The following is a 23,648-nucleotide window of genomic DNA, read 5'->3' as shown; positions in this document are numbered from 1 at the left end:
CTCAGAGAGATTTGGTTAGCCACACTTGTATCCTGGACTAGATAGGGCCTTGGTCTCTTATGAAATTGATTTTGTAAACTAGAGCCAACTTTACTTAAGGATCAGTTGAGATGTAGGGAATCCAATGTCATATTTCTTACGTAGAAATAATCAAGGAGAAACTGGGCTCTGGGTTTTCTGGAAAGAAGTGCCAAGCTGTACACCACTTCCTTCCCAATTTTCACCCCGAGTAAAAACCCAAGGAATAACCCAAAGATGCCAAAACCCGTGGCATTAAACCCATAGCTGGTTTATTCTAACCATCCAAGAACTTTATTTTTGATAGAGCAGCAGGCACTTTACATGAAAACCAACTCCACACCGAGCCCAGCTATCCTGACCTATGTACAAAAAAGCCCTCTTGCATAAGAAAAAGCCTTCCGCCAAGCCCTCCAACCAGCTTCCTGTTGCTTCTGAGCCCGCCACAGCTACCCCACCCCTCCCTGCTCCACAGACATTTGTTAAATTTAAATTAAGGTCTCTCTCGCACAAACACACGCACACACACAGTGGGCTAAAGAGTAGCCATCCCGGGGACCAGGCCGCCCACAAACACACACAACCAGCCCCACTTCCCTTTGCAGCACAGGTTGCAGGGAGCCCCCTCTCCCGGCTCTCGAAATCTTGATAGTCGGAAAACAAGAATACATAAAACCTTCCCCCTCCCACCTTCGTGGTTTAATAGGACCTTTTTGCTCCAAGAATTGGAAGCGTTTTCAGTAGATTGTGGTTCCTCGAAGGATGGACAAAAAAGTGTCGGAGTCGCCGGCTTCCTCCCACCGGCTCCAAACAGAGTTCTCGGGTGTCTCTTGACTCAAGTGAACGCGGGCTTTTTAAACAGTTTTTCGTGCGGTAAGAACTCTGACTATGGATCCTAGTCCGCCTACGGCAAACGCCTGGAAGTGGGGAAAGAAAGAAGACAGCAGTCAGCTTCCTCCTCAAATCATCTGTTAATTAGATGAAACATTTAGCTCTTTTTGTTACTGCCAGGGCCAGAAAACTATCTTCAAGCAGAGAAGTCAGCCACAGCAGAGCATTCAACAATGCCTTACCATTGATGGTGTCTTATTTATTTATTTACAGTATTTAGATTCCTCCCTTCTCACCCCGAAGGGGACTCAGGGCGGATTACAATGAATATATAATAATAATAATAATAATAATTTTATTTTTATACCCCGCCCCATCTCCCCGAAGGGACTTGGGGCGGCTTACATGGGGCCTTGCCCGATACAACAATATAATAACAATAATAAAATAATAACACAATTATCCCAACAATAAAAACATCAGCATCAATAAAACAGTCATTAAAATCAACATGCAGCATAAAATGTTAAAAACCGGAGACTAATTCATAGACCTATGCCAAAGTGCAGAATATATATATATATATATATATATATATATATATATATATATAAAATATAAATATATATGGCAAACATTCAGTGCCATCAAACAAACAACATACAGTATAGACACACACAGAGGCATTTAACATTTCCAGCTTCACGATTCCGGCCACAGGGGGAGATGTTGCTTCACCGTCCACTAGTGACTGTACTTCCTCATTCCTTTCTGGCATGTTGCTGGCAGTTTTATAGTGTTGCAAATTAGTTAAATTAGCCTACCGCACAAAGCGTACCGAAATTTCCTACTTGACAGATGCAACTGTCTTTCGGGCTGCTTAGGTAAACAGCAAGCCGAGCTATTTAATGGTCGGGGGCTTAAGCCGACCCGGGCTTCGAACTCTCGGTCAGTAGTGAATCAAAACAATATGGTACTTTGGAATACTGACTTTTGCCTCAGCATTAACATCAAAACCCTTTGGGAATCAAACTAGATTTGTTTATCTGGTGATTTCCCAAAGACAGCAGCAAGCAGCACTTTTTAAGCATTTGAAAATAATAATAATAATAACAACAACTTTATTTTTATATCCCGCCTCTATCTCTTCAAAGGGACTCAGGGCGGCTAACATGGGGCCAAGCCCAGGTAAACCCATCAAAACAGGATAAAATACATACATCATACAAAATAGACAAAATAAAATAAAATTATTCGCAATCGCATAACAAAATAACAAAAAACAAGAATAACATAGTAAAACATAGTTCAAGACCAAACTCCACAACCTATAATGAAACTACTTTGGGCAGGTGCATCTTCCTGCCTTCAGCTAAATACATTTGCTTTAAAACAGCACAAATCCACAGCACAGGCCTTTATTTCTGCACTTTTATACTTCTAGAAAGGCTCAGCTTAGGACCTGTGCCAAATTAGACCTGGAAATGCCTTGCTGGTAGGAAGGAGCGGTGGCAACTCTTCCTACTATGATGTGGGAAGCCAGGCGTCAGCTTTTGCAGCCCACCCACCCCAAGAACCAGCCCCTATCAGCCACAAATTGCTGTTTCCATGGCAAACAGTATAGCAAGCAAAGAAACCCCTTTCATGTTGTCATGAGAACATGTCCTTACCAAGCCACCCACTGAAAAAAACATCGGCAAGGAGAGCTGCATCTTTGAAAGTTCAGTAGGGACCATTTCTGGACTTGTAAGGATGGGAAGGCCATTGACAAAAGGACAAACACATGCTTTATATTGTGCCATTACTAAAGGGCTTACTTCAGTTGGATTAGTCGTATTTTCCACTCTCCACTTACAGGAAAGAAGGCGCAAAGCTTGAACCGCTTTTCCCCATGCACTGCTTTTCTACAAGTGAGATGACTGAGAGTTTCATTGCTTTGATGGGAAATATTTAAAAAATGTAACCTTCACACTTGCAATACTTCAAGAAGTTACCAGATCCACAGTGTGTGCAACAATATTCAATCTGAGTCAGAGAAAGCTGACATACCTTTTCATGCCACTGAAGTAGTATTGCACTGCTATTGTCCGTTGGTTTTTCAAATCCTTTATAAATGTATTTCATTAACAAGTCAATACCATTGCTGTCTAAGGAGTTGACCGCCTGCTCAATCTCGCTGCCTTTAAAAGAGGTCAGGACCTTCAAAACCACTTCCTGCGCTCGCTCCTGAAAAGACACAAAAGAACAGCAGAATGAGCTTAGGAAAACTTTGGAGAAGTAGATGGCAAAGACAGAAGAACGGCCTGCCTCAGGGGAGCGTGCCTGCTCCATCGATTTTAATATTTACACAAATGACCAGCCACTGCCAGAAGGGACAGAGTTTCATCTATGCTGACGATCGTGTCATCACTGCTCAAGCAGGGAGATTTGAAGTGGTCGAACAGACACTTTCTGAAGCTTTAGGTGCTCTTACTGACTATTACAGGGAAAACCAGCTCATTCCTAATCCATCTAAAACGCAGATGTTTATCTATTCTTAAGATGAGAAGAAAACATCCGCGTTTTAGATGGATTAGGAATGAGCTGGTTTTCCCTGTAATAGTCAGTAAGAGCACCTAAAGCTTCAGAAAGTGTCTGTTCGACCACTTCAAATCTCCCTGCTTGAGCTCTGAGGATTATCTGGGAAGCATCTTGAGCTCTGAGGATTATCTGGGAAGGAATCCCACTGGAGCATTGCAGCACGCCAAAATACCTGGAAGTCACTCTGGATCGTGTTCTGACTTACACGAAGCACTGCTTGACTATCAAGCAAAAAGTGGGTACTAGAATTAATATCATACGAAAGCTGACTGGCACAACCTGGGGATCACAACTAGATACAGGGAAGACATCTGCCCTTTTTATTGCTTTTTCTGAATTTTGGATTGTAATGTATGTTATTATTTATTGTACTGTTAAATTGTGTTATGATATGTTGTTTTATATTTTGTCATATTGTATGGTTTTGGGCATGGCCCCATGTAAGCCGCCCCGAGTCCCCGTTGGGGAGATGGTGGCGGGGTATAAATAAAGTTTTATTATTATTATTATTATTATTATTATTATTATTATTATTATTATTATATATTGTGCTTTGATACTCTGATGCTGAATACACATGCCCAGTGTGGAATACATCCCACCACGTTAAAACAGTGGATATGATCCTTAATAAGACATGTCATATTATCACAGCATGTCTATGCCCTGGAGAAATCATACTGTTTAACCGTTATTGTACCACCTGACATCTATTGGGAAGTAGCAGCCAATAATGAAAGGACCAAGGCATTGACATCTCTGGCCCATCCTCTGTTTGGATATCAGCCAGCAAACCAATGCTTTAATTCAAGAAAAAGCTTCCTAAGATCTACAGAGATACATGCAGGAACAACACCTCAGCAAGTGAGAGTCCAAAAGTGGCAGGCAAAAACCCAGAACCTCAATCCATGGCTGATACAGGATGAGAGACTCCCTCCTGGGCACACAGAAGACTGAGCGCTGAACAGGCTGCGCTCTGGCACCACAAGATGCAGAGCCAATCTTAGGAAATGGGGCTATGAACTGGAGTCAACGACATGCGAGTGAGAAGGAGAGCAAACCACAGAGCACTTGCTACCATGCAGTCTGAGCCCTGCCACATTCACAATGGAGGACCTTCTCACAGCGACACCACATGCACTCAAAGTGGCCAGCTTCTGACCAAGGGAGATTTAGTATATTGCCAAATTTTTAACTTTGTGGTTTTTCTATACATTATAACTGTATTCTCAATTCGCTTCTGACACGATAAATAAACATCTTGTAGTATTCCCACCTACCTTTGCTGCTTGGTTCTTCGTATTGACAGGCGAATTCTGCAAAGCGGCGTGGAATGCTCGGAGCATGTCGCCTGTGCTGCAAAGCAAGTTAAGGAACTAAAAAAATAAAGTTGACAAGCACTATACAGCTAAATCTCTCTCAGCACTAACTTTAGACTTCCAATGACAAAAGAGAAAAGGAATGATATATAGGACATACAAAGGGGGACTAGCAGAGCCCATCATGTTCATATGGACCTCAATGGCAACGCATTAAGGTTCTTTGCACTATTTTCCCCTCAATTAAGCAAAGTTGCTATGAAAACCAAACTATGAGTAAGTATACTCAGAAATCTGATTCACTCATTTTGTCAGGTTTCAGAGCGTTAAGTATATATATATATGCCAACACCTTTGTACCACACTTACAATTCACCATTAGAACCCAGGAGGAAGACCAAAAATTCATTCTGTTCAGCAAATGAGTGATAGCTCAAATTGGCAGGTTGTGCTCTTGCTTCCTAGTTACAGTAACCGGCACAGTACCCCACCTTTTAAAAATATACTGAAGATTAGATGAGACATGGAGATATTAGAATCACACACACACACACAAACTGCCTCCCATTGCACAAGTTGAAGAATTCAATCTTATACACACACACACATATTGTCCATGTTAAAAATTGTTCTCTTTTTCCAAAATAACTCTATGCAGAAGGAGCAATATGGGTTATGTCCCCGGGAGGTTTGCACCAGCGTTATTTAGAGCATATTCATATCAGTTTGGCTCAATATATTCACAAGGAACCATCCTGGCCTCTCTGAGAAGTTATGGAAAACCCAGCATAAACATAGGGGAGGCTTTCTTCCTGCAGCCTTAACTCAAAATGGTTTGCTTTCGTTCATTTTCACAATTCAAATTGTCTTGTTCATATTCACTAAGAGAATATTTCAAATCCTTTCCACATTGTGCTTTTTTAACATCACTATATGAAGGGGAAAAGGACTTCTCTGTTGTATAACCCCACTGACAACTGCTACAGAATCTCTGCATTGCAGAAAATTCTAGCTCCCAGAGTTATGCTCTATTTAAGACACTCTTCAGTTTTGTTAAGGAGCCACAGTAGCGCAATAGGTTGAACTTTTGTGCTGGCTGAACTGCTGATCTGAAGGTTGGGTTGCTGACGTGAAGGTTGCCAGTTCGAATTCGGGAGATGGGGTGAGTGCCCATCTGTCAGCGATAGCTTGCGGGGACATGAGAGAAGCCTCCCAGCTAAAACATCTGGGTGTCCTCTGGGCACTGTCTCAGTAGACGGTCAATTCTTTCACACCAGAAGCAACTTGCAATATGTGCTCAGGTCACTTCTGACACAATAAAAAGTTTTGTTAAACTTTGTTGTTGTCCGACATAAATATGAGGTTGTGAATTGCAGGTCTCGTAACAATCAAGCTGTCTTGGATGCTTCTAGTGTCTCTTTTTTGCATAGAGACTCCTGGAGCCTTATAGGGTAGTTTGCAAGATAACAACTAAGTAGAAAGTGGCCTCTATGTGTGATGCTAGTTTATAACTTTTGTCTGCCTGCTTCAGATTCCAGACTTTATCACAACAGCTACAAGAATGGGATCGATATATTTTTAATTAATTTGTGTTAATCACTCTCATACGAATTGTTCAAGAAAGCAAGAAGGAATTGGGTACCACCAATTTTATAGCCTCTCTGTTCTACAACAGATAAACAATAGTTTTCCTAAAGAAGAGCTTAGGAAAACACAATGGCAGGAGAGCATAAAATCACAGATAAAGATCAAACAGAGGAAAGATGCAGCACCTTAGAGGGTCCACATTATTATGAACACATACATAAATAGACAGAGCTTAAAATGCAGATCACATTCACCATTTCTACGCTCAATTCTGCTATTTTGAGCCATGTGCGACTGCTCCCACTTATTCTTTTGCCATATATTGCTTACCCTGGGGAAACGATAGTTATTTTAACTAGATACATGCACTGACAGCCCAAGGCAACTTGTCACACAGCATTAACCCAGCAGCAAAGAGCTCAGTGAACAAAAGCATACTCTTTGCCCCCATAAATATGGGGGGAGGGGGGGACATACCAATCTTCCTTTCTTTCAAAATCATGTCTGCTGCTTCTTAGGAACTTTAAAGAGGACTTATAATGTATTAAATCACTCATGGTTGAATCAAATCTGATCTGGTTGCATTTCAAGCCTCTAAACACCTTTGCAGAAGCATATGAGAAGCTCGGCCTCTTATTGAACATCAAGAAAACCAAAGTGCTCTTCGAGTATCACCAGCCAATCCCTTTGAAATGCCAGAAATACAGCTTAATGGTGCAACATTAGAAAATGTTGGCCATTTCCACTACCTTGGCAGCCACCTCTCTACAAAAGTCGACATTGACATTGAAATACAATACCACCTGAGCTCTGCGAGTGCATCGTTCTTCCGAATGAAGCAGAGTTTTTGAGGATCGGGACATCCGTAGGGAGACCAAGGTGCTTGTTTATAAAACTACAGTCCTCCCAACCCTGTTGGGGGACATGCGAGAAGCCTCCAAGCAAGATTGTGAACATCTGGGCGTCCCCTGGGCAACATCTTTGTAGATGGCAGATTCTCTCACAACCAGACTTGCAACATGCTAGCAAACAAACCAACTAAACCAACCCCTGTTATACGCCTGCGAAACGTGGACTGTCTACAGACACTACACTCAATTCCTGGAACGATTCTATCAGTGTGACTCCAAAAAACCCTGCAAATCTTTTGGGAAGACAGGTGGACAAATGTCAGCGTGCTGGAAGAAGCAAAGACCAATAGCATTGAAGCGATGCTCCTATGTTATCAACTTCACTGGACTGACCACATTGCCCAAAGCCCGATCACGGTCTCCCAAAGCAGTTACTGTATTCCCAACTCAAGAATGGAAAACGGAATGTTGATGGACAGGAAAAGATTTAAAGATGGGCTTAAAGTTAACCTTAAAAACTGTGGCATAAGCACAGAGAGCTGCGAAGCCCTGGCCCTTGAGTGCTCTAGTTGGAGGTCAGCTGTGACCAGCAGTGCCATGGAATTTTAAGAGGCATGAATGGAGGGCGAAAGGAAGAAACACGCCAAGAGGAAGACATGTCAAGTCAACCCTGATCGGGACCGCTTTCCACCTGGAAATCACTGTCTTCACTGTGGAAGGACATGTGGGTCAAAAATAGGGCTCCACAGTCACCTATGTATCCACCACCAAGACACTAGGCATGGAGTGCCATCATACTCGGACAACGAGAGATCGCCTAAGTAACTAAGCCCCTAGTTACAGACAATGTGGAAACCCTGCCTACAAAAGGAAACTCACCTTTGTCACTCACACTCTTTGAATCTGGTAAGACAACTGCTTTCTTGTCAAACCTGATTCTGCATGACAGAGGTGTGCTTCGCAACCCTTGTCATTGCTAACACAGAAAGGTGGGGCTAACTTCATGCCACAGGGACCTGCCCAGCAACCTCACCTTGTCTTTTACACACTTTTCACATTCCTTGATCACATCTATTTGCACCCAATATGGTCAAATCCCCCCTTCTGCTTTGTAGACCCAGGTATCCTGGGAGACAACCGTTTAAAACACTTGTATATCAATAATCTGAAATGCTTGAGACCATAAATTTTGTAAATGTTGGAATACCTGCGCACAGATATGGGTTGTCTTGGAGATGAGACCCAAGTCCAAACATGAATTTAATTTTAGGTTTCATAGACAGCTTCTGCACATATCTCAAAGGTAATTTTATAGATTTTGTGCATGGAACCAAGTTTGTGGACACTAAACCACTACAAAGCACAGGGGCCACTAGCTCAGCCACCACTAAGGATGATTTTGGAGCATTTCAGCTTTCCAAGGAAGGAATCTTCAACCCGTATTTCAAGAAAAAATGGAAGTTGCTTAACAGCCCATTAATTTCCCTTGTGAATGTAATACTCGATGGCTGCTCTCCAAGGCTAAAATCTCTCCAATAAAGGTTGAGCATGCCTCATCCAAAATTGTCCAAATGAATGGCTACCTTTGCTTTTTGATGGTTCAATGCACACAAACTTTGTCTCACACACAAATTAAAAATATTGTGTATAAGACTACAGTGCCTATAAGTATATATGCAAAAACAATTAATTTTGTGTTTAGAACAAAATCCCAGTGCCGTGATACTTCTCTATGTACATATACATAATGATAGAAAATCCAAAACGTGAAAAATATCCCCAAATCTGAAATGTTATGTATTTATATGCAACTACAGGACTCCAAAATCTGGAGCGTGGGGAAGGGCCCAACATGTAAAACATTTCTAGCTCTTTTGGAGAAGGGCTAGATGAGCTTTTTTTTTACTGAACTCTGGCCCCTCTGATCTCTTAAGGCAGTTGGAAGAGGAAAGAAAAGAAATAATTATGGTTATAGAGTTTTCCGTTAGTGATATTGAAATTAGTGTGCCTCTTACAATCAATGGCAGCTTAGTCTGGAAGTAATACAGGAATATTTATACTTGTATCTTGCTTTTGGCCCAGGGGGTCAATTCCAACTCTATTATTATTATTATTATTATTATTATTATTATTATAGCACCAACCCTCAGAGTCAGAAACGACTGGACTTAACGTCAGGGAAACTTTTACCTTTACTTTACTACTACTACTACTACTACTACTACTACTACTACTATTATGATGACTGGATGGCCATCTGTCAGGGGTGCTCTGATTGTGACTTTCATGCATGGCAGGGGGTCAGAATAGATGGCCCTGGGGGTCCCAACTGTACTATTATTGTTGTTGTTGTTATGGCTGGATGGACACCTGCCAGGGGTCCTTTGATGGTGCCTTTTCTGCCTGGCAGGGGGTCGAACTAAATGGCCCATGTGGTTTCTTCCAACTATATTATTATTATTATTATTGTATGACACAGCAAACAAGATAGATATGCTGGATCTCGTATCACAAAATCACAAGTCGAAAACTACCCAAGTGTTTAGGACTGTGTGATGTTATTATTATCATTATTGTTATTATGGCTTGATAGCCATCTGTCAGGGGGGCTTGGATTGAGAAATAAGGTATAGAAATGGAAGCAATTAATTAATTAATTGCCCTTGTCCTTCATGGCAGGGGGTCAGAATAGATGGCCCATGTGGTCTCTGCCAACTCTATTATCATTATTAATATTATTGTCATGGCTTGGTGGCCATCTCTCCCCCATGATCTCATAGCACTTTAACTTCCTCCATGTTTACAAGTCTCACTTAGCGCACTTTTGCCCAGTTTATTTTATGATTTTATTGCTGTATTTTAACCTGTGTTTTATTAATGATTGTGATTTTTTTATGTCTTTATAATTTACATTTCCACGTTTTTATTCAGTTCTTGATGTTATTGTATGTTCATTCTGTATTTGTAAGCCGCCCCGAGACCCTCCGGGGAAATGGAGGCGGGGTATAAAAATAAAATTATTATTATTATCTATATATATAAAAGGGTAGTGAGATTTCGACCTAGGACAAAACAACAAAACTACACATCCCAGAAACACTAAACTTGGCAGCACAACCCCTCGTCCATGCCTCTACGTTCATACAACAAAAAGAAAAGAAAAATAAAGTCCTAATTAGAGGGAGAAGAATAATTGTTTTTATCCAATTGCTGCCATTTAGAAGGCTAAGCTCCGCCCACTTGGTCTCCTAGCAACCCACTCAGCCCAAGGAAAAGGCAGAGTTAGACCTCACTTAGGCCTCTTTCACACTGCCTATAAAATACAGATTATCTGATTTGAACTGGATTATATGGCAGTGTAGACTCAAGGCCCTTCCACACAGCTATATAAACCATTTATAATCTTATATTATCTGATTTGAACTGGATTATATGGCAGTGTAGACGCAAGGCCCTTATAATGGACTTAACGTCAGGGGAAAACCTTTACCCTTTACCTTAACTACCACCAATTCCTCAATATTTCCCATACTACCATACTTCGCCACAGCAACGCGTGGCTGGGCACAGCTAGTTATTATATATAGGAGCCTTCGGTGGCGAAGTGGACTAAAGCCTCGTGACTTGAAGGTTGGGTTGCTGACCTGAAAGCTGCCAGGTTCGAATCCCACCTGGGGAGAGCGCGGATGAGCTCCCTCTATCAGCTCCAGCTCCATGCCGGGACATGAGAGAAGCCTCCCACAAGGATGGTAAAAACATCAAAACATCCGGGCGTCCCCTGGGCAACGTCCTTGCAGATGGCCAATTCTCTCACTCCAGAAGCAACTCAAGTTGCTCCTGACACGAAAAAAAAAAGTATTATTATTATCTGTCAGGGGTGCTTTGATTGTGCTTTTCCTGCCTGGCAGGGGGTCAGACTAGATAGCCCAGGGGGTCTCTTCTAACTCAACTGTCATTATTATAGCCTTATGGCTATCTGTCAGGGGTGCTTTCATTGTGCCTTTCCTGCATGGCAGAGGGTTGGACTAGATCAGGGATCCCCAAACTAAGGCCCGGGGGCCGGATGCGGCCCATCAAAGCCATTTCTCCGGCCCCCATGGCACAAGGCTAAATGACCCAAGGGGTCTCTCTTCTTCTCTTACAACCCTTATTATTATTATTTTATTGTATGACACAGCAAAGAAGATAGATATGCTGGATTTCATATCACAAAATCACAAGTCGAACACTTCCCAAGTGTCTAGGACTGTGTGATGTATTTTCGGATGATGCGTGCAGATCCCAGTAGGGTGGCCTTTTGCAGTTATTATTATTATTATTATTTGAAATACAACGAGATGAGTCCACAGCAGATACTCTGCTGGCTGTTGTATTGAATCCCACGTGGGACACTTCCCAAGTATCTAGGACTGTGTGATGTATCGGCGAATAATGCGTGCAGATCCCAGTAAGGTGGCCTTCTGCAGCTGGCAGGTGGGGATTGTGTCAGCGCCGATTGTGTTTAAGTGCAGGCCAAGGTCTTTAGGCACTGCACCCAGTGTGCCGATCACCACTGGGACCACCTTGACTGGCTTGTGCCAGAGTCTTTGTAATTCGATCTTTAAATCCTCATATCGTGTCAGCTTTTCCAGTTGTTACTCCTCAATCCTGCTGTCACCTGGGATTGCAACATCGACAATCCATACTTTGTGTTGTCGAAGGCTTTCATGGCCAGGATCACAGGGTTGTTGTGTGTCTTTCGGGCTGTGTGGCCATGTTCCAGAAGCATTCTCTCCTGACGTTTCGCCCACATCTATGGCAGGCATCCTCAGAGGTTGTGAGGTACCTCTGAGGATGCCTGCCATAGATGTGGGCGAAACGTCAGGAGAGAATGCTTCTGGAACATGGCCACACAGCCCGAAAGACACACAACAACCCTCCAATCCATACTTTGTTTTTTAACACGATTGTGAGGTCAGGAGTATTGTGCTCCAAAACCCATTATTATTATTATTGTTAATTTTGAGGCTGTGTGGCCATCAGTTGTGCTTTCAGTGCACAAAGGCAGAAAGGAGTTGGACTAAATGGCCCAAGGGGTCTCTGCCAATCCTCTTTATTATTATTATTATTATTATTATTTATTGCTCGGTGGTCAACTATAGTCTGGCCCTCCAACGGTCCGAAGGATTGTGAACTGGCCCCCCATTTAAAAGGTTTGGGGACCCCTGGACTAGATAGTCCAGGGGTCCCTTCCAATTAGGCTTCAATGACTCTAGTCCAGGCATGGGCAAACTTGGGCCCTCCTTTCAGGTGTTTTGGACTCCAACTCCCACCGTTCCTCACAGCCTCAGGCCCCTTCCTTTTCCCCCTCAGCCGCTTAAGCGGCTGAGGGGGAAAAGGAAAGGGCCTGAGGCTGTGAGGAACGGTGGGAGTTGGAGTCCAAAACACCTGGAGGGAGGGCCCAAGCTTGCCCATACCTGCCCGACTCTATCCGGCTCCCTCAGGAAAGAAGGAAGGAAGGATATTGCCTGAGGGCGGCCTCCACCTCGGCGCGCAGCCCTCCTCCGCCTTCGTCCTCCGCCGCCCCCAAGGCCCCGCTCCCGGCTTCGGCGCCGTCCACCTCCTCCACGAAGCGGTTCTCGTCGAACTGGTCGATGTCGAGGCGGCGGAACCGTGAGGAGAGCGAGTTCCGCGCCATGGCCTGCTCGGCGAGGCCTTTCCAGTCAGAGGCGGAGAAAGCGGCACCTCCTTCCCTCACGGCGGCCACCGACCTTCTGTGGAGATTCTGCCCGGAAACGGAAACCCCGCCCGTTGGGGAAGCGGGTTGGGAAGGGCGAGAGGGAAAGCCAATCGGGACGGGATGGGGCGTGGCCAAGGGTGGGAAAGGGGCGGGGCCTCCCAGCCACTCCAATCAGTTCATAGCACAACACTGTACTATTAATATTATTACTAATAAGCTGAAATTATAATATATATAGATATAGATATACAGTAGAGTCTCACTTATCCAACATAAACGGGCCGGCAGAATGTTGGATAAGTGAATATGTTGGATAATAAGGAGAGATTAAGAAAAAGCCTATTAAACATCAAAATAGGTTATGATTTTACAAATTAAGCACCAAAACATCATGTTATACAACAAATTTGACAGAAAAAGTAGTTCATTACACATTAATGCTATGTAGTAATTACTGTATTTACGAATTTAACAGCAGAATATCATGATATATTGAAAACATTGACTACAAAAATGCATTGGATAATCCAGAACGTTGGATAAGCGAGTGTTGGATAAGTGAGACTCTACTGTATATATAGATATAGATATATGTGGACATTTATCATAGAACAGCTACTCAACTGTATTAATATTATTACCAATAATAAACTGAAATTATACATATATAGATATAGCTATAGCTATATGTGGACATTTGCCATAGTACAGCTACACAATTGTACTATTAATATTATTACTAATACATAATAAGCTGAAATTATATATATAGATGTAGATATAGATAGACATTTAACACAGCACAGCAACACAACACTACTATTAATATTATTACTAATAACCTGAAATTATACATATATAGATATATGTGGACATTTATCATAGAACAGCTACACAACTGTATATTATTACTAATAATAAGCTGAATTATATATATAGATATATATGGACATTTAACACAGCACAGCTACACAACACTGTACTATTAATATTATTACTAATAACCTGAAAATATACATATATATAGATATATGTGGACATTTATCATAGAACAGCTACACAACTGTACTATTAATATTAATACTAATGAGCTGAAGTTATAGATATAGATATGGATACATATGGACAGCACAACTACACAACACTGTACTATTAATATTATTACTAATAATAAGCTGAAATTATATACCGTAGAGTCTCACTTATCCAAGCCTCGCTTCTCCAAGCTTCTGGATAATCCAAGCCATTTTTGTAGTCAATGTTTTCAATATATCATGATATTTTGGTGCTAAATTCGTAAATACAGTAATTACAACATAACATTACTGCATATTGAACTACTTTTTCTATCAAATTTGTTGTATAACATGATGTTTTGGTGCTTAATTTGTAAAATCATAACCTAATTTGATGTTTAATAGGCTTTTCCTTAATCTCTCCTTATTATCCAAGATATTCGCTTATCCAAGCTTCTGCCGGCCCGTTTAGCTTGGGTAAGTGAGACTCTACTGTATATAGATATAGATATTTGCCATAGCACAGCTACACAACACTGTACTATTAATATTAATACTAATAAGCTGAAATTATAGATATAGATATGGATACATATGGACAGCACAACTACACAACACTGTACTATTAATATTATTAATAATAATAAGCTGAGATAATATATATAGTACTAATAATAAACTGAAATTATAATATATATGTATAGATATATGTGGACATTTATCATAGAACAGCTACACAACTGTACTGTTAATTTTATTAGTAATAATAAGCTGAAATTATATATATAGATATAGACATTTAACACAGCACAGGGACACAACACTACTATTAATATTATTACTAATAAGCTGAAATTATACATATATATAGATATAGATATATGTGGACATTTATCATAGAACAGCTACACAACTGTACTATTAATATTATTACTAATAATAAGCTGAAATTTTATATATAGATAGATATAGATATTTAACACAGCACAGCGACACAACACTATTAATATTATTACTAATAATAAGCTGAAATTATACATATATAGATATACAGTAGTCTCACTTATCCAACATAAACGGGCCGGCAGAACGTTGGATAAGTGAATATGTTGCATAATAAGAAGGGATTCAGGAAAAGCAAATTAAACATCAAATTAGGTAATCATTATACAAATTAAGCACAAAAACATCTTGTTATACAACCAATTTAACAGAAAAAGTAGTTCCATGTGCAGTAATGCTATGTAGTAATTACTATATTTACAAATTTACCACTAAAATATCACAATGAATTTAAAACAATCACTACAAAAACACTGACTACTAAAAGACATAATCCAGAACATTGGATAAGCGAATATTCGATAAGTGAGATTCTACTGTAATATGAAATAATTATGACCTTGGAGGAGTCTACGGACAACGCCGGCTCTTTGGCTCAGAAATGGAGATGAGCACCAATCCCCAGAGTCAGACATGACTGGACTTAATGTCAGGGGGAAACCTTTACCCTTTACCTTAACTACCACCAATTCCTCAATACTTTATTTCCCATACCACCAGACTTTGCCACATCAACGCGTGGTCGAGCACAGCTAGTATATAGATATATATGGACATTTAACACAGCACAGCTACACAACACTGTACTATTAATAGTAATACTAATAAGCTGAAATTATAGATATAGATATGGATACATATGGACAGCACAACTACACAACACTATACTATTAATTTTATTATTAATAATAAGCTGAAATTATATATAGAGATATATATAATATATATAACCAGAGGAATTAATGCTAATAATAACAATAATAGTAATATAATAGTAATAATTTTATTTTTGTACCCCGCCACCATCTCCCCAGAGGGACTCGGGGTGGCTGACAGATATAATAATATCAATAGTAATAACAGTCCTTGTAATAATAATAGCAATAAGAAAAATAGTCATAGTAGTAGTAATAATAGTAATAATAGTAGTGATAAACATATAACAGTAGTAATAATAGAGTCCTCTGATCGCCATATGCGCTCTCTCTCTCTCTCTATATATATATATGTATAACCTGAAATTTTTTATATACACACACACACAGAGTGACCAGTGTACATAATAATAATAATAACAATGGACATTGATAAAATCACGATCTGCCAACTGCAAAAGGCCACCCTACTGGGATCTGCACGCATCATCCGAAAATACATCACACAGTCCTAGACACTTGGGAAGTGTTCGACTTGTGATTTTGTGATACGAAATCCAGCATATCTATCTTGTTTGCTGTGTCATAATAAAATAATAATAATAATAATAGTCATCTGGTCACTATATATATAACCTGCAATCATAATATATATTATCCTTTTTATTATTGCAGATTACTATGTTTATCTATCTATATAGGTATATAGTAATACAAGTACTAGCAATAATAATAGCAATAAGAAGAATAGTAATAATAGTAATAAACATAGTAATAGTAGTAATATGCCAAAATTTGATTACTGGAAGGGTTTGAGGGGGGACTGGCCTTCCTTTCTGGGAGCTGTAGTTCACCCACAACCAGTGAAACTGCGATCTCCACCAACAATGCTCAAAACTGCTCCGTTTTGAAATGAAAGGCCATGACATTCACATCAACAACATAGATTTTTATTTCCAACGTTTTAACCTGGAGGCAGAGTTTCTAGATATGACTTTATTAAAAATACAAGGTATCTGAGAGAAAAATCAGAACAATTATTTTAATGTACAAATCCAAATACCTGTGGCGTGTTTTGTTTTTCCTTGGGATCCTAAAAAATAAAAATAATAAGTCTTGGGGAAAAGAAAAACCAAAGCATGGGCATCCTTTTTTAAACCACTTATTTCTATCTGCTTCAAACAAAATATAAAGCACGACCGTTCCCTCTTATAGATCTTGGTTGCGCGAGAGATGGACTTTGGAAGTCCCGTCAACGCACAGAAATACAACTTTGCTGCTGAAATTTCTTTAAAACTTTATCCTTAAGATAAATATTCGAGTGAAATAAGGAGATCGGACTAGTTCTGGCTCTGTTTGTATTTTATTGGAAAAGGGAGGGAAATCCAAACAAAAGAAATAAAGAGGGAAATTGAGAAGCATTATAAAACAGCGAAGGGAGGTGCTCAGAGCACTCTTGGAAAAGGAAGTAATTTTTTGCTATTTTATGCCGAGGGAGGTCGAGAAGAGACGCGTCACTACCGACAATGTACAACACATTTAGATATAATTTAAAAATAAAAAGAACAAGGCAAGAGGCAGCATTTCAGCAGCAAAGTGCTCAATAAAAAGTATGTCACACAGAAGGATATGAAGAAGGAAAAGACGGGAGAAGTGTTTCAGAGGAAGTACGGCGTGGTGGTCCTTGGGGGGATGACGCGCTCCGAGTCGGGGACGGCGCGGAAGAGCTTGGGCTCCCGCGTGTTGACGTCCTTGAAGACCATGATGGAGGCGATGTTGCCGCAGCGGTAGCAGTAGTTGGGGGCCGACCACACCGTCACCAGCTTCTCGTCGAACATGAACTTGTAGCCTTCGTGGACCAGCTGGTGGGCCCGGCAGATGAGCTTTAGGTTGTTGATGTGAACAAACTGGGAGGATTTAAAAGAAAGAAAAGAGAGACTTGTAGCAGAGAAGATGGAAGATAGCAGCGATGGATCAATATGATCCCAGACCAGTGGTTCCCAAACTTTTTCGGTCATGGAAGCCTTAGGAAGACCTTGTGTCCCTGTTTTTCCCACAGAACCCTTACTCTTGCCCTGCTTTTCTCACAGAACCATATTGTTTCCTTGCTTTTTCCGCAGAACCTTAACTTCCTCCCTGCTTTCACAACATTCCCCATAGAACCCTAACCATGTCCCTGCGTTTCCCACGGAATCTTAACTTCTTCCTTGCATTTCCTGCAGAATCCTATTTTTTTTCCTTGTTTTTCCCATGGAACCCTAACTCTTTCTCTGTATTTCCTGCAGAATCCTAACTCTTTCCCTGCTTTCCCTACAGAACCCTAACTCTTTCCTTGCTTTCCCTGAATAAAATAATAATAAAACTTTATTTATACCCCGCCACCATCTCCCCAACGGGGACTCAGGGCGGCTTACATGGGGCCATGCACAAAACAATAAAATATAACAAAATATAAAAGAACAACACATCATAACACATTAAACAATACAATAGATATTAATACACATTACAACGCAAAATCAGGTAAGCATAAAAACAAGGGCCACATGTACACTAAGTTAAAACTCGGGGTGAGAAAAGAATAAGAATAAAAACCATAAAGAATCCTATTACTGAAGAATCCTAACTCTTTCCCTGCTTTCCTCATAGAACCCTAACCATTTTCTTGCTTTTCCTCCAGACCCTGTGTCCCTGCTTTTCCTGTGCAACCCTAATGCCTTCCCTGCAGAACCCTGTGTCCTTAATTTTCCCTTGGAATCCTAACGCCTTGGATAGCCTTTCCAGCTACTGACAGCTATACGTCTATTAAAAGCGGTAAAAGTAAAGGTTTCCCCTGATGTTAAGTCCAGTCATGTCCGACTCTGGGGGTTGGTACTCATCTCCATTTCTCAGTTAAAGAGCCAGCGTTGTCCGTAGACACCTCCAAGGTCATGTGGTCACTGGCATGACTGCATGGAGCGCCGTTATCTTCCTACTGGAGCAGTACCTATTGATCTACTCACATTTGCATGTTTTTGAACTGCTAGGTTGGCAGAAGCTGGAGCTAACAGCGGGCGCTCACTCCGCTCCCCGGACTTGAACCTGCGACCTTCAAGTTCAGCAGGTCAGCATTTTAACACACTGCCTACCCAAATGTCATTCAGTGGCACTGATTTAAATTTCTTCTTCAAAGCAGTGATACATTAAATTTCAATAAAAGCTTCATACTCTGATACAAACTTTTTTAAAAGTTTTCCTTTTTACAAAGCATTAAAAAAAATTTTGCGGGACCCCTGTAATGTTTTTACGGAACTCCAAGGTTCCACAAAACACCGTTTTGGAACCGTTGCATTAGACCAAACAAAAAAGCACAATATTACCTATGCAAGGTTTTCAAGAGACCGACATGATCTCAAGGCATTGTACATTCTAAGCTATATATACATGTTGACAATCTTTATTCCTCTGCACATTTGCCATACCTTCTCCAACTACCATTTTGATTTGCGGTCAGAACTGTTACCCAGAGCAAACCCGATCAATTGTCCATTTTGTAAACTGGGGATGTATTTTTATTTCATTACCTCGTTGGTGACTTTGGCCCCAAACAGCCAGCCAGCCCCTCGGGGACTAATGGCCCACGTGTCAACATCTTCTGGGTCTGACCAAACCAGGTCGCAGAAAGCTCCTTTATGCGGGATCTCCTGGTTGCGCTCAATGGTTCGGATCTGATCAAGCGTTTTGATGTCTGGAGACAGGCCTCCGTGGACACAGAGAATTTGCTCATCTATTAACTTTAGGAGAGACAGAAGGATAAAATTTCATGATTCCTATAAACCTAGGAAATCCTCTGAAGTATCAAGAGAAATAAAGAGCTGGCAACATTCAATGTGAGTTTACATTATCAAAAAAGCAAAGCATCTCTCTCAGACTCAGAGGAAAACCACAGCAAATCCCCTTATAAACTGATCTTGCAATATATTCATGACAGCCTTGTTTTAAGAGTTACAATACATTAGAAAGAACTTGACAGCAGCACAAAACTTTTTAAAAGAATACTTACCGCTGCTACTGTGAGCATGTCAAACACTTTAGTGCAATACCTCCAGGCGTTAGCGTTGCCATATTTGGTTTGGCACTCATCTAATGCAGACAGAAGGAAAGATTAAAATGTTTAGTCATAATTTCAAAGTCAAATACAGGCAACATGTAGCCCTCCTGATGTTTTTCATAAATACAAATCTAATTTCCTTTCTATTCACTGGCATAAAACCGATAATGAAAAGCACTTTCCTGAGGAAACAAAGTGAATTCATCTCAATGTTTATGTTGACTGCAACTTACCATAAAATCCATACACTTGGGTTATCTGCCTGCTTTCGTGATTTCCTCGAAGGAGTGTGATGCGATCAGGCCATTTCGCTTTCAGGGCCAGAAGGTAAGTGAACGTCTCAAGGCTGTAATAGCCCCTATCTACAAAATCTCCCTGCAATTAAAACAACAGTTTAGTGCACACCGTGCGGTAAGTATAACATAGAAAGCAAAATGGAAATCAAAAAGGAATTATTGACAAGGACCTAATTGTTTATTTCCTTTCCCACTATCCCTCATTGGGCTAAAAACAAACAAACAAAATCACAAAGAGGCAAGACACACTAAGTAGCAGAAGAAAAGAAACGGCTCCCTTGAGGACTAAGTTGCAATGTTACAACATTAGAAAATTTTCAGATTTCCATTTATACACACCATAAATATGTAGTTTGTGTCGGGGACTTGGCCTCCGGTTCTGAACAATTCACATAAATCATAAAACTGAAAGGCAAAAAGGAAGACCACGTTAAAGTCTATATAAAAGCAGAGGTGCTGACAATGTTTATGTATTTTAATAGAGTGTTAATTATATTGTCAAAGGCAGTAGGCTGTTAGGAATTGTGGGAGTTGAAGTTGAAAACACCCTGGCAGGCCAAAGTTTGCTTATGCCTGCTGTAGCATTTCCAGAGGGCATATAGTCTGAATCGTTAAGAATTTCACAGGGTTATAAGGACAACCCTTCTGTTACCATGAAATAGTTTCAAGTGATGAACGAATATATACTGAACAAAACAAGATGCAGGCAGTTAACGGTCAGGGTTTCGCTAATTGCTACAAAGTGGTCAACTCGATCCTAGTATTGCCTGAAGCTAGCATCATTCTTTCTATTGTTGACTTTCAGTGACAGCAACTATTGTTTAGAAAGCCAAAACTGCTGTATGGAAGAGGAAAATACCATCAAATTCTCCACAATATGAAGATGTGTGAGAAATCTCACCTGTCCATGGATATCGCCACAAACTGTAACAGGGGTAGAAACTGGCTGCACATTTGATTCTTCTAAGAGCAGGTCGCAAACGTAGTCACACAAGCGCTAGAACGAGGAGATCATTTCAGTACAATAACTCTCCATATTGTGAATAGCATAATTACAAATAAAAACACAGGAATGTTTCTGACTAGGACTGGTGGACATGACCACATTGTACAAGCAGAAGCAAAACCATACCATTTCCAAGTCCAGTTTGAAGCGCTTCTCGTAAATTTTAAAGCTCAAAAAACACATCACCTGAAGGATCATTTCTCGACACATACCAGCATATCTATACAGGCAATGAGATAATCTCAGAATATAACTTTATTGTCATTGCACATTGTCCAATGAAATTAAATGCTTTCCCCAGCACACATCACAAAAACAACACACCCATCCCTCCATACTCCCACCACCACCACACAGCCCCCAATGCCACATCAATGTGAAACCATAGCTGCAACTCTAGGATAAAGGTTGTCTCTCAGCCTGTTTGTCCTTGTCTTTGTCACTCTGTACCATGCATGTGCGAGATCTGAGAGGCAGAGAAGGAGGTACAGTAATAGGATACAAGGGCAGGGCAGACAAGTGTGCTCTGACAGCCTTTTTATTTGGTGTGCATTGGAAGACAAGTATATTCCAAACTCTATATTTTAACTGGAAAAGTTAAGGGTCATCTTATACACCCAGTCGTCTTATAAGCCAGAAAATTATGTATGGCACTTATACACCGTTTTCTCACAACATATTCAATGGCAAAATTAAACGTCTCACATACATAAATAACAAAGAGCAAATCCAAAGCATAAGACAATAGAATAAAAACATTAAAACTAAAAAAAACTGTGACAACAATCACAGGCACAACATAAAATATTTAGGGTTGTTGTATGCTTTCCGGGCTGTATGGCCATGATCCTCACAACTTCTGAGGATGCCTGCCACAGATGTAGGCAAAATGTCAGGAGAGAATACTTCTGGAACATGGCCATACAGCCCCGAGAACATACAACAATGCTTTGATCCCGGCCATGAAAGCCTTCGACAACAGATAAAATATTTACACCTTGCAACAATCCTGAATGTCTTTACATATTTCTGTCATAGATGGAATAGATAAGAAAAGAATAGATAGGTGAATAGGATAGGTAAAGGTTTCCCTTGACGTTAAGTCCAGTCGTGACCAACACTGGGGGTTGGTGCTCTTCTCCATTTCTAAGCCGAAGAGCCGGCGTTGTCCGTAGACACCTCCAAGGTCATGTGGCTGGCATGACTGCATGGTGCGCCGTTACCTTCCTGCCAGAACAGTACCTATTGATCTACTCACATTGGCATGTTTTCGAACTGCTAGGTTGGCAGAAGCTAGAGCTAACAGTGGGCGCTCACTCCGCTCCCGGGATTTGAACCTGTGACCTTTCGGTCTTCAAGTTCTGCAGCTCAGTGCTTTAACACACTTCGCCACCGGGGCTCTTTTACATAAATAACAAAGATCAAATCTAAAGCATAAGACAATAGGATAAAACCATTAAAACTAAAAAAAACCTTATGTTGTACAGGCACAACATAAAATATTTAGGCTTTGCAACAAATCCCAGAGTGTCTTTCCATATTTCTGACATAGGGAATAGATAAGAGTAGAACAGATAGGTGAATAGGATATATAGAATAATAAAACTGATAGACTAGATCAATAAATGGATGAAATAGGATAGAAATAATAGGGTAGATAGAATAAATAAAAATAGAATAGATAGATGAATAGTATAAACTGATATAATAGATCAGGCATGGGCAAACTTCGGCCCTCCGGGTGTTTTGGACTACAACTCCCACAATTCCTAACAGCCTACCGGCTGTTAGGAATTGTGGGAGTTGTAGTCCAAAACACCCGGAGGGCCGAAGTTTGCCCATGCCTGGAATAGGATAGATAGGCCCCAGGATGACCTCTCTCCCTATCTACCTCTATCCATACACTTCGGCCCCCTTCCTCCCTCAGGCCTCACCTTGAGGTCGTTTTCGGGCAGGTATTTGCAGAGCCGCGCGATCTCCACATACTTATCCAAGTCCAGCGGCGCCATTTTGGAAGGAAGAGGGGGCAAAGGAGAGATGCGGGACCAGAGCGGCTACTTCCGGATTGTGCGAAGGGAACATCCGCTCCGGAGGCTCCCGGCCTCTGCGCAGGCGCAGAAGACGCCCTCTCGGCCTCCCCTTCGTCGCCTCAACAGGTCCGGCCTCTACGCATGCGCAAAGGAAGTCCTCTCGCCTCTCAAAGGCCCTTTCGTTCGCGCTCTCTTTTTTTTGCCTTTCCTCTGCGCAGGCGCAGAAGACACCCTCTCCGCCTCCAAAAAGATCTTTCTGTTCTGTTTCCGGACTCTACGCATGCGCAGAAGAAGCCCTCTTTCCTCTCAAAGGCCCTTTCGTTCGCGCTCTCCTTTTTGGCCTGGCCTCTGCGCAGGCGCAGAAGACATCCTCTCCGCCTCCAAAAGACCTTTCCGTTCTGTTTCCGGACTCTACGCATGCGCAGAAGAAGCCCTCTTTCCTCTCAAAGGCCCTTTTGTTCGCGCTCTTTGTCTCCTGCCATTGCGCGTGCGCGGAAACACTCCTTCCGTCTCCAAAGGCGTCTCTTTGTGCCCGACCTCCACGCATGCGCAGAAGACACCCTCTCCGCCTTCAAATGGCCTTTCGC

General features: G+C 41.2%; 2 protein-coding genes across 2 annotated transcripts; both read right to left on the bottom strand.

Moving 5' to 3' along the window:
• Window positions 1–268: 268 nt before the first annotated feature.
• arpc5l (actin related protein 2/3 complex subunit 5 like) lies at window positions 269–12,962 on the bottom strand. Its single transcript, XM_062959320.1, has 4 exons — window positions 12,691–12,962; window positions 4,710–4,782; window positions 2,899–3,075; window positions 269–935 (listed from the first exon to the last, which is right to left on the bottom strand). Exons 1-4 carry the CDS (start codon window positions 12,861–12,863, stop codon window positions 873–875), a joined length of 486 nt encoding a protein of 161 aa, XP_062815390.1. The 5' UTR covers window positions 12,864–12,962; the 3' UTR covers window positions 269–872.
• Window positions 12,963–16,573: 3,611 nt separating this feature from the next.
• Window positions 16,574–23,106, bottom strand: ppp6c (protein phosphatase 6 catalytic subunit). The gene is made up of 7 exons (XM_062959319.1): window positions 22,966–23,106; window positions 20,927–21,022; window positions 20,365–20,430; window positions 19,963–20,104; window positions 19,682–19,761; window positions 19,203–19,412; window positions 16,574–17,546 (listed from the first exon to the last, which is right to left on the bottom strand). Exons 1-7 carry the CDS (start codon window positions 23,038–23,040, stop codon window positions 17,298–17,300), a joined length of 918 nt encoding a protein of 305 aa, XP_062815389.1. The 5' UTR covers window positions 23,041–23,106; the 3' UTR covers window positions 16,574–17,297.
• Between the last annotated feature and the right edge of the window lie 542 nt (window positions 23,107–23,648).

This window comes from Anolis carolinensis, unplaced genomic scaffold (genome assembly GCF_035594765.1).
Source record: "Anolis carolinensis isolate JA03-04 unplaced genomic scaffold, rAnoCar3.1.pri scaffold_7, whole genome shotgun sequence".
Classification (NCBI taxonomy): Eukaryota; Metazoa; Chordata; class Lepidosauria; order Squamata; family Dactyloidae; genus Anolis; species Anolis carolinensis.
Note: the sequence above shows the minus strand (reverse complement) of the source record. Positions and strands in the feature narration are given on the sequence as shown.